The sequence below is a fragment of the Dasypus novemcinctus genome, chromosome 20, assembly GCF_030445035.2.
Source record: "Dasypus novemcinctus isolate mDasNov1 chromosome 20, mDasNov1.1.hap2, whole genome shotgun sequence".
NCBI classification, from domain to species: domain Eukaryota; kingdom Metazoa; phylum Chordata; class Mammalia; order Cingulata; family Dasypodidae; genus Dasypus; species Dasypus novemcinctus.
The window spans coordinates 31,488,893-31,506,904 of NC_080692.1; the positions used below are offsets into that span (position 1 = coordinate 31,488,893).

Consider the following 18,012-nt stretch of genomic DNA (forward strand, 5'->3'; position numbering starts at 1 on the left):
AATCCTTCTTTATGTGTGCAAATTATGTCTATTACGAATCTGAATTTTTTATTATTATGCGATAGAGTGTATAATTGGAAAAAAATTGTAAGATGGAAATTAAATACAACTAAAATTAAATATATTCATAATTTGTTGCCACCAGCTCGATAATATTCTGGGGGCCAATAAGAGAAAAGGTATGGAAATAGGCTGTAATTGTAACTAAGGCCACTATTTAAATTATGGAATCACAGAATTCCAGAGCTGAAGGGACTTGAAAAACCACTTGCTTTAATCCTTCCTCATTTCACAGATGATAAAACTGAACACCCATAAAACTGACATGAATCTCCCAAGATCTTGCAACTTCCAGATCTTGCAACTTCCAGAAGTATCAGTGTTAAGTTATCTATTTGGAAATTTCCTAAAACCATGTTCAAAATGAGCAATAAAGTCACTTTTGGAATTGGTAAATATAAACAAGCCTGGATTTGGTCTTGGCTGGAAGGTGGGAAGGGGCAGACTTTGTTTTAAGTGTACACTTTCACCTTTTTATATCCGTCCTCCATGGAAAAAGCAACATGCCCTCAACCATAAGGCACTACACCAGCAATGGAATCTCAAAAAAGGCAAACGTCTGTGGAGCTACCGAGTTTACATTTTAAATCTGAATACACGTGGCACACAAGTTGTGGAGAGTGCACAGATAGGCAGGCACTGTAAATCATGAAAACCTTCCCCGCTCCCCTCTAAAGCGATCATTCCTAGAAGGACAGCCCGCCCTCCCTTCCTTGTTCAAGGCTCTGGTCTCTTTGGACTTCGACAGAGTACCTGCAGGCTGGGGCTCTGGCTGCCCAGTTGTAATAGAGGCTAGAGAACGCAGGCTCATCCTGGTGTCCTCCTCCTCATCCAGCATGTCCCTGGTGCTGCTGTCCTTGGCGTGAAGCCACATGCCTGCAGGGGTGAGGCAGCAGGGTGCTGGGATTACCCCGAGCCCCCTGGATACCCTGAGACAGACCAGGAACCGAGGCTCTGCAAGGCATTGCCAATGTTCAAGTAGCTGGAAGGGCTCTGGCTCCAGTTCCTGCCTGGAGGGACCCAGCCCCTCCCCGAGAACGAGAGCGTGTTCTCTGAATGCCAGATCCGATCCATCAGGCTGAGGGGAAGTAGCAAGCATTTTCCATTTGGGCGTTCTCTGCCTGAACAATTATTGAAGGGGTTGCACTTCTCAGATTTCTTCTGTTTGCCCTTCCAGTCTAACTACAGGGTAAAGAAGGCAAGACTTTACAATAGCAAGGTGGTTCAGACTGAGGAGTGGCAATCCACATGAGGGACACATATCACCCAGGTGCTTACCATCGTAGTTGCCCAGTCACTTAGACTAAAAAAAAATTAGGAAGAGGCGGCCTTAAGACCTGGCTGCCTTTTCCCCCCACAGGCATAGTATAAATTCCACACTTGCCTTAACTACTTAAACCAGTTAAGCATACTCCTACTCCTAGTCTGGATTATCTCTGCCCTTTTCACATTTTTTTCAGTCACAACAGAAGTTTATATATATAGTTAATATATATAAAGTTTATAAACTTTACCAAAAATCTTTGTCTTCTTCTCTTTGATTTTTTAAAAATGTTTAAGATCCCAAATATATTTTTCAACACAGAAGTGTCCACAACACCTACCTCATCCCCAGTACCAAATTTGTCATCACATTAAGGGAGAAGGCAATTTGTGATGGTGATAACTACACACAGGCATATAATGTGGTGGTCAAAGTTTTCTTTAATAAGAATCTCTAAAGAACTTGACACAATTTATGGGTACATATTAATCAAGATGGGAGGGATACAAATACTTCCCCAAAAATATGAAACTCCCCAATGGAAATATAAATATGTCCAGTAAGAAATTTTTTTAAAAAGACAGACAAATATTTTCATGAGGAAACATAATTATATTCTAATAATATATTTTTAAAGTAATGACTAGGGAACTAAAAAAATTGCAAGAGTTTTCACTACCATAAACAATAAAAAACGGAAATGTTTGAGATTCCAAAATGTTAATGTGACATGTCAGTGAGATGGGTTACTTATTTGTTACCGGGTTACATTTATTTTTATTAATACAATTTTAAAAGAATGCTCTCCCAGAAGGGCAGTTATCCTACAATTTCATATTACATAGAGTCCTAATAGAGATGTGGCAGACCTGCTTTCTGGGATATTTAATTGTGAAAAATCAGATGAGGATGCTGCTTTTGGATAATGATGAAGAAAATAATAAAATTTCTCTTACTGTGTGAAGATTTTCCCATTTCTTTGTTAGCTTTTCAGAAATACATTTTGCATACTACCTATATATGACATACTCTAGAAGTTGATAAACAAACCATGCAAACACACAGTGTTTACTCCACTAATAATTTTTGAGGACAACAATTGATGAAAACATAGGATTCTACTCTGGTAGAACCAGAAATTAAGATCCTCCTGAAATACAGAGACATTATAGCTTATCCTAGGAAAATACCAAATCAATGGTAATATGAAAATTCCACTTAGCTATCCTGAATTCCCATCCAGGGCTCTGTTAGCTCAAACATAATACTGATGTACCTGTAGTACTGATAAGTGCAGAAATCACAGCCTCTCCATTCTGTTTCTCAGCAAAGATAAATGTGTTGGTCTCTATAATATTTTCAGCTTTTTTTCTACTTCAAATATCACAATTTTCAGTTTTCTGCCTTCCCTTCTTCTTCACACATCTCACGGCCCTCCTACATCCCCATTATGTTGACAACTTCTTCTCACAAATACTGTATGATGGCACACTACAGAGCTGATCGTAAATGATTGATGCATGAATCCACACACAATTGTGAGATGACCTTCCTTGGGTATCTGTGCTTCTGATCTGAAACCTGTTAAAACAAAATACAACAAAGTAACTAGAACAAATATAAGTAATAGTTTCTACCTGGTACTAAAAGTGGTAAGGATATTGGCCTCAGAAAAGAATTTATGAACTGTCAATATTATTGAAAAGGGACCTTGGATTTATATTGGACTGGTTCTCTAGTGATACCAGAATAGTATCCAATAATAAAGCAGAAAAATGACTAATATTTTTTCAAGAAATGCTCCTAGTTGGATAAAGTAAATAAAGCTCTGACAAAGAAGAAAAGCTATTGACTCTTAATAGAAGATCATTTACTTTTTTTATAGCCTCTAATCTCAATGTTTATTAATGAAATCAAGCAAGAAACTAATGATATATATATTTATTTAATAACTTGATGAAGTTGTAGTAGTTAAATGCTAAAATGGGTTCCAAAACTCAATCAAGAATCACTCATGTCAAAGCCAATTAAAGGAAGAGCAAACTACCCTATATATTGTAACACATCATAAAGGCAGAATTAGAGTACAATACAATGATTGATGGCAATGATAAATATCATGGGCAAGTGGAACCTTGCTCTGTACTGACATCCTTGAGCTTTAGTACAAAGGGTTTCCTCTGGTACTTGTCATGTTGGAGAGCTGTCTCTTCTTCCTGATCCTCATAACAAAGGTTTGAGAAAATCCTGCTGTTGACATACCTAGGCTAATTCCATGAAACTGCTTTTGAGCTGGGCCTCAGATGAAACTATGGCTGGCTATCTCTTCCCCCAATTTTCCTTTTCAGTCACGTTTTTGTGACTATGGATAGAGATAGATGGTTATTGCCAGCCAGCAAACCAAGGAGTAGTAACATGTGAGTTTAGAAAGAGTTATCTAAGTATCTACAACTTCAAGCAAGACAGTTCCATCCATCTGCCACATGGGATCTAAGCCCCTTCTCAATCAGAAACAGAGGAGGCATCATCGTCCCCAAATCCTCAAGATGGAGGAATGAACAAACATAAGGGTGCAATGCAAGAATGGACTAAAGAAGACTTATGGTTAATCTAGCTATGGAAGAAATTGTATCATTCATATAAACCCAGTGGCCAACAGAGGTTCTGAGGGGAGAAGGAAAAATAGGTGTACATGGGGTCATATTTTGGATACTGGAATTGCCCTGCATGACATTGCAGTGATGGATACAGGCCGTTATACATTTTGTCAAAACCTACAAAATTCTTCAGGGCAAAGTGGAAAATATAATGTAAATTATAGTCCATGGTTAGTAGGAATGCTTCAATATGTATTCATCAATTGCAACAAATATACCATAGTAATGAAAGATGCTGTTAATGTGGGAAGTGTGGCAGGGGGAGGGTATATGGGAATCCCCTATATTTTTGATGTAACATTTATGTGATCTAAACCTTCTTTAAAAATTAAAAAGAATTTTAACTAAAAAAGAGAGTTTGCTAGTGGAGTGTTTAAAATAGTAATAGTAAAATGAAAGTCAAGACAAAGCAAATGCTATAGAGAAGAAGGAAATATTTTGCAAATTGTTTATTAATAAATTCATCACCCTTGGTCCAATGGAAGTAAAATAGCTTAGTGATATTAAAATCAAAATATAATCATGCTCAGCAATTTATATGCTCACAATCACTGATGCCTGCCAAAAGCAAAAGATAAGCCAACCTACAAATTTCAAATTAATTTGTCATTTTTATGTGCAATGTCAAGTACATTATCAAAAATATTATAATAGGACATCTGAAGAAAAAACAATCAGCAGGAATGAAGACCAGCAGAAAAGTATATAATAGAAAGATACGTATGAGTACAAGACATTGAAATTATCAAGTACAGATGTTAAAACAACTATACTTAGTGTGTTCTAGAAGCTAAAAGACAATATTAACAATTTTGGAAGACAAGGAGGAATTATGTACACTGACATGTTATATTTGAAAAATAACCAGGTAAAATTATAGCACTGAAAAATGTACTATTCCAAATTCAGAACTTAATGGACGACTTTAAGAACAGATAAGCCGCAGATGAGGGGAAAAATGGTGAGCTGGAAAATATGTGAGAGTACATATCTGGTATAAAGCAAGGAGTGAAAAAAAAAAAAAAGAAAAAGAAAAAGATCATAAGAGACACATAGTATATTATGAAAGAGCCTATCACGCGTGCAGTAGGAATCCAAGGAGAAGAGGAGAAAGACAGTGAAGAAGAAATAGTTAAAACAATTATGGCTGAGAACATTTTCAAAACTGAAGGAAGACATTAAAAAGATATATTACATTCAAACAGCTCATTTCTCAACAACATTTTAGGTAAACAGGGAGGAAATTCAAGCCCAATAGAATCAATATAAAAGAAATAGTAGAGACAGATAAAGTAGATACAACCCCAGGTATTGGTCCTTTTGAGAGCTAAAGAGACCCACAGGTTCTATGGTCATGGCAGATGACGTTCACTGCCATGTCAGTTGGCCCTTCTTTGGAGCTGTTGTTTCTGTGTGATGGAACTGTGTGATGGCATCTCTTTTCACAAGCCTTTCACGCTACTTTACTGGAATTGTAGTTGGTGCTGGGGTTTAAGATATATCTAGGGGATTTGAATCTCTGGACTGACAATATGATAGCCAGGCCCTGAGCCTCAGTAGACTTCAGCTCCTACACTCTGATTTATTGGACTTACCCCACTCAGCTAACATGGAGTTGAAGAATGTCAACCACCACACCATGGAGCCTAGAGTGTCTACAACTGAAAGCAGGAGGATTGCATCCAGTATCCATGTGGAATCTAAGCCCCCTCTTGACATAGATGTGGAATGGACACAACCAAGCCAAGATCCACAGGAAGGAGGAACACAGTAAGGATTAGAGTGGACTTAATGATATCCTATTCATGAACTATTGTGATTAATAATCGAGAAAATGTGGCATTGGTGTGGAAAAAGTGGCCATGGTGGCTGCTGGGTGCGGGGAATGGGAGGAAGAGATGAGATGTGGAGGCATTTTCGGGACTTGGAGTTGTCCTGGGTGGTGCTCCAGGGACAATTGCTGGACGTTGTATGTCCTCCCATGGCCCACTGGATGGGATGTGGGAGAGTGTGGGCTATGGTGTGGACCACAGGACATGGGGTGCAGCGATGCCCAGAGATGTACTCAACAGACGCAATGGATGTGTCATGATGATGGGGGAGAGTGTTACTATGGGGGGAGTGATGGGGTGGGGGTGGTGGGGGTGAATGGGGACCTCATTTTTTTTAATGTAATATATTTTTAAAAATGAATAAATTGAGTAGAATTTGGGAAAAAAATAAGGGTATACAGTAAATATTTTAAATAAATAAATAAATAAAAATGGTTGGAGAATCTCAAAAAAACTAGAAATAGTAACCAGTATTCTTCAAACAAAAGGCAATTATTCCCAAATGAAAGGGAGAAGAGGCATAATAGAATAAGAAACCATAAGAACAATGAATACTTGGGTAAATCTAGATGAATGAATACTGACTGCAAAAAGCCATAAATCTAATTTCTTCTAGTCATATATTTTATTGAAGCCAAGATGCCATTAATTGTAAGATAAACTATTATTTAACTTATTTATCCTGTGAAACAAATTCACCCAAGTTGAAAAATTTAATAGGGAACCATGCAGAACAAAGGGCTATTTTGGTGTAAGAGTAAATGAAAAGTAAACTTGCCAAACAGAAAATAACATGAAACCTTCATTATTCAGTCTTGACAGGAGGTAGAAGGTGAGAGGAAAAAAATATGTGTATCCCCTGAGAATTTGAACCACAGGCAGGATTCATGCACTTCTGATACTTAATTCATATCAGCTGTGCAGTCCAAAGACTCTTCAGGGGAAAATTTAATTCCAAGTAGTCTCTGGTTGGCCCTGCTCCTAGTTGACTGGTAGAAACAAATATTAACCCTTGAGAGAACTCAAAGTCCAGTTTCGGAGATATTAAAATGCAAAATATATGTGTCTGATAATTAAAACACACAACATTTATAACATTAAAACATGGGAGGGTATAAACAGAGTACAAAAAGAGTGTTCTGAGGTTTATATTGTCCTAGAAAAGGACAAACTTGCCAATTACTATTAGACATTGATGAGTGATGAATACATGTTGCAATCTCAAGACTAACCACTTGAAAAATAGTAAAAGTCAACTTCAAACAGAAGAAAACTTGGAATAATAAAAAGGGCTAAATCAGGTCCAAAAGAAGGAAAGGAAAGAGAAAAAAGTAACATTTAATGGGCCATACACCAGAAAGATAAGACAATTCTAAATCTGTATGGACCTAATAACATGGTTTCAAAATATTTATAAAAAACATTTAGAAAATACATTTGCAGAACTATAAGCAGAAATAGAAAAATCCACAAAGTGAAAGATTTTAATACAATTCTCTCAGGAAAAGAGGAAAAAGCAGACAAAAATAAAAGAATTGCAATCATACAAAGTATGCCCTTGACAACAATGGAATGAAGCCTGAAAACTAAAAGAAATGGGTAACTAGAACACCCATTTGTATGTACACTGAGAAATACATTTCTAAGCAATTCATGGGCCAAACAACAAGTCACAATGGAAATAGAAAGTATTTTGAAGTGGAAGGCAATGAAAATATATTAAAATGTTAATCTTACATACCCGAGTTAAAAAAAAGGCTGAAATTCATGAGCCAAATGTCCACAACAAGAACATAGAAAAAGAATAACAAATTCAACTGAAAAAAATCTGGATAGAAAGAAATAATAAAGAGAGAGTTAAATTGGTGAATGAAATAACAGAAAGAGAATTAACAAAGTCAAAAAGCTGTTTCTTTGTAAAGACATTAAATTGAAGAACACCTTGTGAGACTAATGAAAAAAAAAAGAAAACCTTGAGTCACTCATGGGTGCACAAACACACACAACAATAAGAATTTAAAAGAGGAATATAGCTTCATATTCTTTAAATGTTAAAAATATAAATGAAAGATAATTGCAGGTAGGAAGACAGCAACATGCTATGCAGCACACATGACCTGGCATTTTCTCCTCCAACCCTTCCAGCTCTTTCTTTCCCCCACTCCAAACTATAGCAGCATTTCTAAATTGATAAAACTGCAAGCCCCTGTAACTCCTGACTGATCAAGAGATCTTGTATTAAAGTGCTTAAACTGTTTGTCCAGAAGGCTGCTGTGATATATGTTTTCCTCAAACTGCCTAATCGCCCCTAAGTTAATTAACCTTCCCACCAATGTATAACTTCTGCCCTGCTGAAAACACCTGTTCCTTTAGGACTTGTTTCCTGTAAAAGTCATGCACCTCTTGAAGATTATTGTCAAATCTTGTCACTGCTTCCTTTAGAAGGCAGCTCCCCTTCAGCTTCACATAGCCCCAGTTCATTAAAAACAAACAAACAAAAAAAAAAAAAAACTCTCATTTTGCTGGAAGCACAGGCAATACAGCACAGAAAATACTTCTTTCCTCCCACCGCCAAGGAAGAGGACATCATATAAGTCCCCTAAATAAATGCTCATGCCTGCCAGGCTGGACTCGACAAGCCCTCCTTTAGTCTTCCTATCAATTTGGCAGGAAGCTGCTGCTTTACACATGCTATAAGGAAGAATGTGTCACATGCAAATTTGAAATAGGTTTAAAAGAGCTTTATAACATGTGAGATGCGGTTGCTTTTAAAATGAAAGACAACAGCATGTATCAAGCACTTATTATGTGCAAGGCACTGTGCTAAGTGATTTTATTTTATCTCCTTTATCTCACATTTCTAAGAGGTATTCTTTTCAGCTCATTTATCAAGGAGGAAAGTTGGGGGCAGAGAGTGACTTGCCCCGGGCCACATGACCCCTGAATGGGACAATCCTTCTCTCAAGCTTAGGCCTGTTTTCAAAGTCCACGCTGTGAACCACAGCGCTACAGTGAGCAATAATGATTGCTTCTTAACCAGATAACTTCGACCAGAGGCCAGATGCTCTGCTGGTGATGCAACTGAGGGAACACCTCTAGTGTGATAGCGCTAGACGGCCTCAGCTTCTTTTGACTGTGAAGCCCTCCTCCACCTCATTTCTACTGCTCTGGTTCTCTCTCTCAACCCCTCTTCTGTCTCATATTGTGGCAAACTAACCAGGTTCTTAACTGTTTGACAGACTTTCACTGCTCTGAGAAAAGTATCTTTCCAGATACTTACAAGTTAGAAGAGAACAAGGAGCCATCCTCCCAGAGCCATGGTCCTTTGGCCGAAGCCCGAGAAAGCCCTATCCAAAATGAGGCATGAGGCTGGGAAGACATTTGTCTTTCTATGAATTCCTGTAGGGAAACGCAAACACAAACCATAAAGGAGAGAGAGAAACAGAGAGAGAGAGACAGAGAGAGAGAGAAACTCTCATAAACATTGTAAACTGGGATCAGCCTTAAAAGGTGTTAAATTTTAACATCACTGAGTATCTCAAAGGCATGTTTCAGTTCATCAAATTCATTATGGTTGAACTTTCCAAAAAAGAATAAATGCAGGATGTCAATATTGTACTGTTTCCATTCAACCTTACTGGCAAAATCCAAGGATAACAGACCCTCTAGGCAATTTTCATAGATGACGAACCATTATTTCCCCCTTAAATTGAAAATATAAATTTCTACTACCTTTGTCAAGATATTTTTCTCTGAGTTGGATGACAATTTAAAAATAGTTTAACATGTTCTGTGAATAAGCCATCTTGGGTTAAATGATGATATTTAAATTGTTGACAAATCTTGGACTATTTAGTGACAATTGCAGACTTCTCTAAGAGCCCAACAAAATTCTAGCTCAGTGCTTTTATTTTGCCAAATATCTGCTTTCAATCACTTTGATATGAACTACAACTTTTGAGTAAGATAGGCCAGAAACAAACAAACAAAACATAAAGATGATGAGAGTAGATGCAGAAGTTATAAATTACTTCAGATTTATTATGTGGAATGCTTCCTGACTATTAGCCTGTTTCAGTTCTCATTGAAGTTCTATCCATCCTTCCTAATTCTGTAAAATCTCTTATGTCCACAAGGACCTCTCTTTAAACTCCTGTAGTAATTTTAGCTAATACCATATACTTAGCTCTGCATCTGTTGAATAGTTCCTTTTCTCTTACAAATTATATGAGCAAAGTTACTTGCAATGAATAAATGATTTATAAATGTGTATTGTCATTCTTGCTATTTGTCTTTATAATTATAAAGGAGAAAAATTTTCTGTTTTCCTCCATCATTTTAAATATTGAAATTCGAACCCACCAAAATGAATAATTGCCTGATAATTCTAGGCATGCAAATATAGATTGTGTTTTAAAATGATGTTTTAAGGTAAAATGTGCTTGTTTTAAAAATTAATTAATTAAAAATAAAATCATGTATTTCACACTTTGCATATTTAATGCATGCTATTATTATAATTATGGGAAATGCCAAAAATGACTTTGTCTTAGGAAAAATTATCATTGCCTATATTCTCTCTCTATTTTTTTGCTCAGTTTAGACTGTGGATAAATATAACTGAAGTCACATTTACCAGTTCTTTTGGGCTGTCTATCTTCAGGAGAGTAGAACCCTCTTGAGAGCACTTTGTCTTACTGTTGTTCCAGGACTGTTCTGAAGTCCCAAATAGATAACAGCTCTTCTCACGCATGATCCAGTTAGGGGCACAAGGGCTGGAAAATATTCCTGGAAATAAAAGATAGTGCCATGAGGTTCCTATCATACTAATTCACTCTTTCAGTGCAAGCACCATTCATATTGAGGACACTTAATAAACCATCACTGAATTGCTATTAATGTGTTTCATTTTTTACTTTAAACTATAGGAATACAATTTTATAAAGAATACTACATTCAACCACTCCCAAATACTTAAAATTTAAAAAGTAAATGTGAATTGAGCAACTAAAAACAGAGTGTTAGACAGTCAAGCCTGTTCTTCCCTTGCTTTTCTTCCACTCCTTCAAATTCAGTCCAGCATTCCCTTCGCATATTACTCCCTCAGATAAATCCACTCAAAATCGGTCATTGAGGCAAGAAGGCACTTTTATGTTACCTAATGTATTTTACATGTATTAGATTCATTTTAGAACACTGCTTTTCAAATAAGAAAAGTATGAGGCAGTTATTTCTATAACAGAGTATCCCTACTGTACATTATTACCTACTTGATAAAAATAGTGTGGGGTGTGGGTCCTAAGATGCAAATAAAGTTAAATTGTTGTCACAATCAATTATGATGTAATTAGAAATGAATGTCCAGTGTATAGAAAATTGTAAGGCAAATCAGTAAAATTGTATGACTCTCTGTGAAAAATTTAACCCATGCTTTCAGGAACATAGCTGTTAGGTTTCAGTGTTTTAACTGTTTTTAATTTAACCTCTTATTTCTATGCAATATTTCCCATTCTTTCTTCTTTCCCTCCCTTTCATTCTTTCTAACTATACTGCATTAAGATGTCACTTTCCCAAAATGACACATATTTCCTTTGCATCAAATTATAAAATCTCCTATAAGTGTATGCATGAAACTACTTATTAATCAGTTACTGATTTGGAAAAAAATCTAATTTAGGTAGAACTATTTGAACACATTCATGGGGTATTTATGATACCACTTAATTGTGTATATGTCAGGGCCACATAATATTGTGATAATGCTGGTAACTATGCCTTAATCAGATGTACAGTCATGGGATATAAGTGAACTCTCCTCACCCACCCTCTGCCCCAAAAATGAACTTCCTGGAATCAAGGATTCCATTAATCCTTTAACTCTGCTCTTACCTGGGGCTGTGGGAGTCTTGGTAGGAAACAGGCTCTCTTGTGTGGTTGGGCTATGCGTCTCTTTATTTCTTGATGTAAAGTTGCCCTTTTCCAATGAGTTGCTCTCTGAATTAGATCTCCAAGTAACTTCATATACCATCAGAATAACGGTGACAGAAAAAAAAATCAATCCACTCTGAAAATTAAAACTTCCAAACCCACATTTTTGCTGGGATATAAAGGGATACAAAACTGATTAATGATAAATAGGTGGTGAAGAGGAAAACATGTTAGATAAGTAGATAGATGATTGATTGACTGACAGATACTAATGACTGACAAATAAATAGATGACAGATTAGATTCAATAGATGGAAAGGCTAAATAATGTCCTTAAAGGAGGTATAGTGAGAAAAAAGGAGAAAAAATGAAGCAAGAAGAGAGGAGAGGAGGAAAAGGAGGGGAACATAGGGCAGTAATGATGGAGGCCAGCAGCAGGCAAAAGAAATGAGTGGACAGGAGCCATGATAGATGTGAGAGAGCAGCAATCCTATCTGCTCTTTGCTTTTTAGAAGTGAGAGCTCCTTGAAAACCTACCCAGTGCCCATAATATAGAATGTGTTCAGTAAACATTTGACTAACTAAGGAATCTAGGGCAGACTCTGGGAAGGCACAGTAGTCCTTTATTAACAGCAGAAAGCATGAGATGTAAAATATTAACATAAGGGAATATCCACCCATCACAAAATATCTACTTAGTTCTCCATAAGTGCCACAGGAACTTCCTGGTATATTTAGACAATTTGGGGCTAAAATAAGGTATAACAATTTTCTTAAGTAACAACACTCATAAAAATATCTTGTGGTCCTTTTAGTGAATTTCTGTCATTAGGAAAATAGCACCATGTTGTAATTTCTTCTTCAATTCCACTGGTTTCCTTATATTAAATTACCCTTAGAATTCCACACCTTTGAAACCACAATTCAAGGTAAATGAGAGATCAATATGGTTACAAAGATTAGTGTTTTAGATACACTGCCTAATTTTTTATCCATGGCTCTGACACTTAATAGCTTATGACCCTGGAAAAGTAAAATAATGTCCCTATCTCTAACTTCTAAGTAAAATGGAAATTACGAGCACCACTTCAATAGCATTAAGGTAAAGATTAAAAGATTGTGAGGATCAGATGGGTTTATGCATGTAAAGCCCTCAAAAGAGCACCTGACACATAATAAACACTCATTAAATGTTGGTTGTGGTTAAGCATCCACACAGACACTCACCCGAAGTGCCCAGGACCACAACTATCCCCAGTATCACCAGGCATAGGATTCCCAAGGTCACAGCAATGGCACGCCAACAAGGAGAGGAAGAACAAATTCCTGAGGAACCAGACGGGGCAGAAATTAAAAAGAAACAGGAGGCATCATAGTACTCTTTAATTCTATATTTCATCATTAATTGCTGCTGCCAAAAAAACCCACACAAGGAGGATTAGTCTGAGCATTTTCCGGGAACTTGAATTTGAGGAGTGTTGTGATCTCTATGCACTCTAAATTTCAGTTCCACATTTGATGTCTTGAGGTCTTAATACTTTTCAAGCCTAAAATCCACTCATTCTTGGAGGATGCAGCTTAACAGAGAGGAAAGGGCACTGATAACTAAGGGAAGCAAAATTAAAATATGGAGCATTCCTTTTTATGTATATTATCTCGAGTAGCATACTCCCTCTATTTTGTCAATTTTCTGTGTAAAACTGAATAATGATACTCACCTCAAAGGATTTTTGTGGGGAATAAATGAGCTAACAGATGTAAAAGCATCTAGTTCAGGGACTACTCGCACATTTTAGATACTTCAGGGTTGTCCACACATAAGCATAAACACGCAGGCCTCCCTCCCTCTTCCCTCACCCAGTTTTCCTCTCTTCTCCACCAGTTGCCCAAGAAAAGAATTGCACAAGTGGTGAGAGGGAAATAGTGATGCAATGTGAATAAGCAGAAAGCAGAAGAGAGAAAATTCTGATGTTAAAGCCTGTGAATACTCTCTCTAGGTGATAACAGGGAACCAATTTTGCATTAACATCACCACCATAAGAACACATCTCTTCCTTTTACTGAGAGTGTGTGGTAAGAACAGTCAAACAGGAGGCTCATAGAGAGGACCAAATCACTCTTTCTATGAAGTGACAGATTTTTATTAATGTCCTTCTCCATAGACTTTGTTTAAGACCCATGACCTGCAATTGGGACAGGGATCATTTTCTGTATTTTCACCAGTATCCCAAGAACTCCTTTTTATTAAATATAGATAGATGATAGATAGATAGATAAATAGATAGATAGATAGATAGATAGATAGATAGATAGATAGATAGATAGATAGTTTTTATTTTTCCTGTTGTTAGAGCAGGTTTTTGGTGGGAGGCCTGTCTTTACCTGGGGTTCTTCCACCCCCTTCTGGTTGAGGGGCAGCCCATTCCTAGGGACTCAGCTAGTTAGACCCGGAGGATGGAACCCCTGGGCTGGGAACAAAGAGAAGGATAGGGTCAGAAGGAGTAGTAGGTATGAGAGGATTGCATTTAATCGAGTGGGCTCCAGGATGGATGGATGGATGGAAGGGTGGGTCAGTGGGTGGGTGGATGGATGGATGGATGGATGGATGGATGGATGGATGGATGGATGGATGAACAGATGGATGGAGAGGTAGATACCCAAATCATCTTCTCATGACAATAATCATATCAAACTGAGGATTCTAAACCTATGACTTCTGACTTGCCTGTGGCTTTTAGCCATAAATTACAAGTTCTTTTGCCTTCAGTTCCTTCCCTCACCTATTTTCTATCTTTTCATTCTTTTTTTCTTATCTCCTGATATTGTTCATCTACAACATTATACACATTTTACAACCTGTACCTTTCTAATGAACAAGCTACAAGTCACTCTTATAGAAACGCCTTCATCTTTGCCTATGATCTCACTTAGTACCATTCCTTTACTGCTGAAGTATTTCTGTCATCATACAGTTAATTTAAAAAGTAACAATTAGCCACTCATTGCTAAGAAGTCTTCGTGCACATCCAAACTGCCTTCAGTCACTTGAAACCCTGACCTTTAAATATATCTTAATAAAAGCCCTACAAATCATGAATCTCTAAAATTTTCTCCTCTTAAGTAATTTAGATGATGACAATAAGAGTGTTCAAGGCATAAAGAAAATTACCTTTCTCTGAGATCACAGGTTTCCTGGTGATGCCTCTAGAGTTGAAATCTAATTGTGTATATCCATCTTCATCCAAATTTTCTAAACCAGGATGGTATTCCATTGTTCTGTTGAGTCCTTGGACAGACACAGCATGTGAAATTTCTCTCCTCTCTCCTTCTGATCTTCTAAGACTACAGTCTGTGGACAAGAGAGGATCTATGAGTCGAATCATGTGGCATAGCCATTGGCTGAGGTTCAACAAGTTGAGTGTATGTAGTTCAACAAGATACCCAAAAGCAGGAAATGGAAACTATGCTGTGGTAATTTCCCCTTTGTGTTTTGAGATCCTGTTTCTGAGACTTTTAACTCTAAGAAAATTATAAGGCAGATAGTAGCTAGAACTTTTGTTTCAGACCAAATAAAAGAAGAATAGATTAACATCTTATTCTGTTCCCATGATTGTCGCAGTGGAATTTGATATCATTAAATAGTCGGTACATGTCAACTATTAAACAATTTTGGTACCTTCAGTTCACTATTGCGTCATTATAACTATCAATTCATTCATTTGGGCATTCATTCTCACAGTAAACATTTTTGAATGTTCACCTTTTAAATTGGTAGGTGTTGGGGATAAAAGAATAAATGATACTTGTCTTAAAGCTCATTGCTTAACCAGGGAAACTCACAGGTAGGTATATGAAGGATGCCATAAGCAAATATACTGTTGTAACAATACATAAAAATGAAATCCCGTTGGGTTTGTCAGGAACTAATAAATTTAAACTATTTATTATTTCTTAAACAATCACTATGTGCAATGTACCACACATTGCACATATTTCCTCATTTAATCTCAATTTTTCAACAAGCCCATGTGCATAGATATTATTATTCCTATTTTCAACTGTAGAAAATGAGGCATAGGAAATTCAGGTTTTAAAAACTAGTTAAAAAGTGGAGCAAGGAATCAAACCATTTTGTTCATTTATGTTGCAATTAACATCCCATGGAGAGTTTATTGTGCTTAATGTGTGACTTTTTTCTCTTCAGATTTCATGGTAATGACTGCATCAAAATACTTATCACTGCTGGAAACTAGAGTGGTGCCCAACCCATTTGCCAAACTGTGAAGAGAGTAGACTGCAAAGATATCTGACTAACCCAAATCAAAATGGAAGAGAGTTTACAGGGAGTATATATGTGGCTGGTTCCTCCTTACTCTGCCACAAAAGTGGTACTAACTTTTTGTAGATATGTTGCATAGTGGTAGTGCAGAACTTATCTCAATATTTTTCAACTTTCCAGGTCTCTAATAAAGCCCTTATTAAGCAGGGAATACCATAGAATTTTTCACAGAGTAATTAAAATGGCTCAAGGAAGAAGAGTCAGCCTACTCTTGCATGAGGAATGGTGCAACTCCCAGGAAGTAACTGGGGGAGATGACTTCATATTGTCAATTCTGATCTCAATGGAAGAGTCTTTGTGTATGAAATGACTTTTGTTCTCTATGACTACCTTTTTCTATTTTATCTATTTTCTATTTTATTACTCTGATAAAATTGACCCCTTTTGGCTAAGGGACCAAAAAAATGTTCAATAAATATTTAAAAGAAGAATATTTAAGAGTAAAGAAACTTACATCATCTTTTGTCTGGGACTAAAATTTAAAAATAAATTTAAAAATCAATAAACCCTCATAGATGTGCTGTTCGCCATCTAATCTCACTCCACCTTCTCTTTCTGACTCTGTATACGTTCCTGCCATCTGACAATTCCAGTGATTTCAGTTTGGTACATTTTTCTTATTCTATACATACTCTCAAAGATCCCTCCTGCCTTGAGCCCCTTTTCTTCCATTTACTTTGTGGGAGAATGTACACCTCACCCAGACAGTCCTTGTGCTGAACCTTCCCATGCTCTGCAGGAAGAGATGGCGCTTGTGGGGCATTTTCTTGTTCTTAGCTGCTTGGAACTCTCCTTTCTCACTGGTCCTGGAATTCTTACTATATTTAACATCAGCAGCATCTCATTTCTTTTTTGTGCCTCTATAGAGCAAAATAATTTTCAATAATAATCACAAAATGGAATAAATAATAATGGTCAGAAAACAATGTAGATAGTGAAGTCTTCATATTCAACATTGTGTGTAAAATCATGACAGCAAAAATAAATGAGTATATGCCAATAGCAATATCAAAATATATGTTATAGCACAAAATACTTTTAATTACATAGATAAAATCTTTTGAATCATATTAATGCATTTTTGGAAAGGGAGAAATAATTTCTACCATTGGTACATCATAGTAATAAACAATAACATTACCCTTTCTGTTGTAGATGCTTATCTTCAATTTGTCGGTGATTTCATCAAAATTAATTTTTTCAAAATTCGTGTTGAGTAGACAATATAGACCGACACATGTGCTTATGATTGACCAAGAACACTTCCTATTAATTCTAATTTTGAAAAGTTTTTTTACTAATGTAACAGATATATATATAGGGAAAAGGGTACATAAGTATACATATGGTATTGATTTATAAGAAGCCAATTTCACAGATATTCCATTGTGATAATGCAATGTTTTTGTTTCTTTAGTACTAATTCTATAGTGTTTCACGTATCTCTACAAGTTGAAAAACTTTTTATGATACAAATAAAAATTCCAAGGAATCCCATAGAATGACAAGTGAAGTAGCTCGTTTTGTTTCTTTGTCTTTATAACCTCACCTCACCCTGCTATCATTGTTTATTTCAAATCTACTGTCTGAACACAGAAATATGTAGTTCCATAAGGGATAGTTACAAATGATGCAAATGGAATTAAGAGGTTCTCGGTGTGAACCTGAGCAATTCCAATCCATTACAACTGATTCCAAAAGAACACATATAATGCATCTCTGAAAGACCTGGAGCAGCTAATACCTGCTGCTAAGGTTCCCACTGTAGTGGCAAGAAAAAGAAGTCCTCGCTGTGGTAACCAAGACTGAATGCAGGAATACAGGAATTCCTAAAAATGGGTAAGGGGAAATAATCTTTACAACTCAGAAATAAATGAACTTAAAAATAGCAAGTAGCCTTTTTACTCCACAAGGAGTTTAAGGCTTGGATTT

At 36.5% G+C, this 18,012-nt stretch overlaps 1 protein-coding gene across 2 annotated transcripts; it reads right to left on the reverse strand.

The window, feature by feature from the left end:
• Positions 1-1,746: 1,746 nt before the first annotated feature.
• Positions 1,747-15,130, reverse strand: LOC101416927 (C-type lectin domain family 7 member A-like). 2 transcript variants are annotated; one of them, XM_004451205.4, is made up of 6 exons: positions 14,911-15,130; positions 12,969-13,067; positions 11,703-11,828; positions 10,450-10,601; positions 9,094-9,212; positions 1,747-2,905 (listed from the first exon to the last, which is right to left on the reverse strand). In XM_004451205.4, exons 1-6 carry the CDS (start codon positions 15,122-15,124, stop codon positions 2,773-2,775), a joined length of 843 nt encoding a protein of 280 aa, XP_004451262.3. In that variant the 5' UTR covers positions 15,125-15,130; the 3' UTR covers positions 1,747-2,772. The 2 variants fall into 2 exon arrangements, with proteins under 2 accessions (XP_004451262.3, XP_004451265.2); XM_004451208.4 differs by lacking the exon at positions 9,094-9,212 and having other exon boundaries at positions 2,718-2,905; positions 14,911-15,102.
• Positions 15,131-18,012: the final 2,882 nt, after the last annotated feature.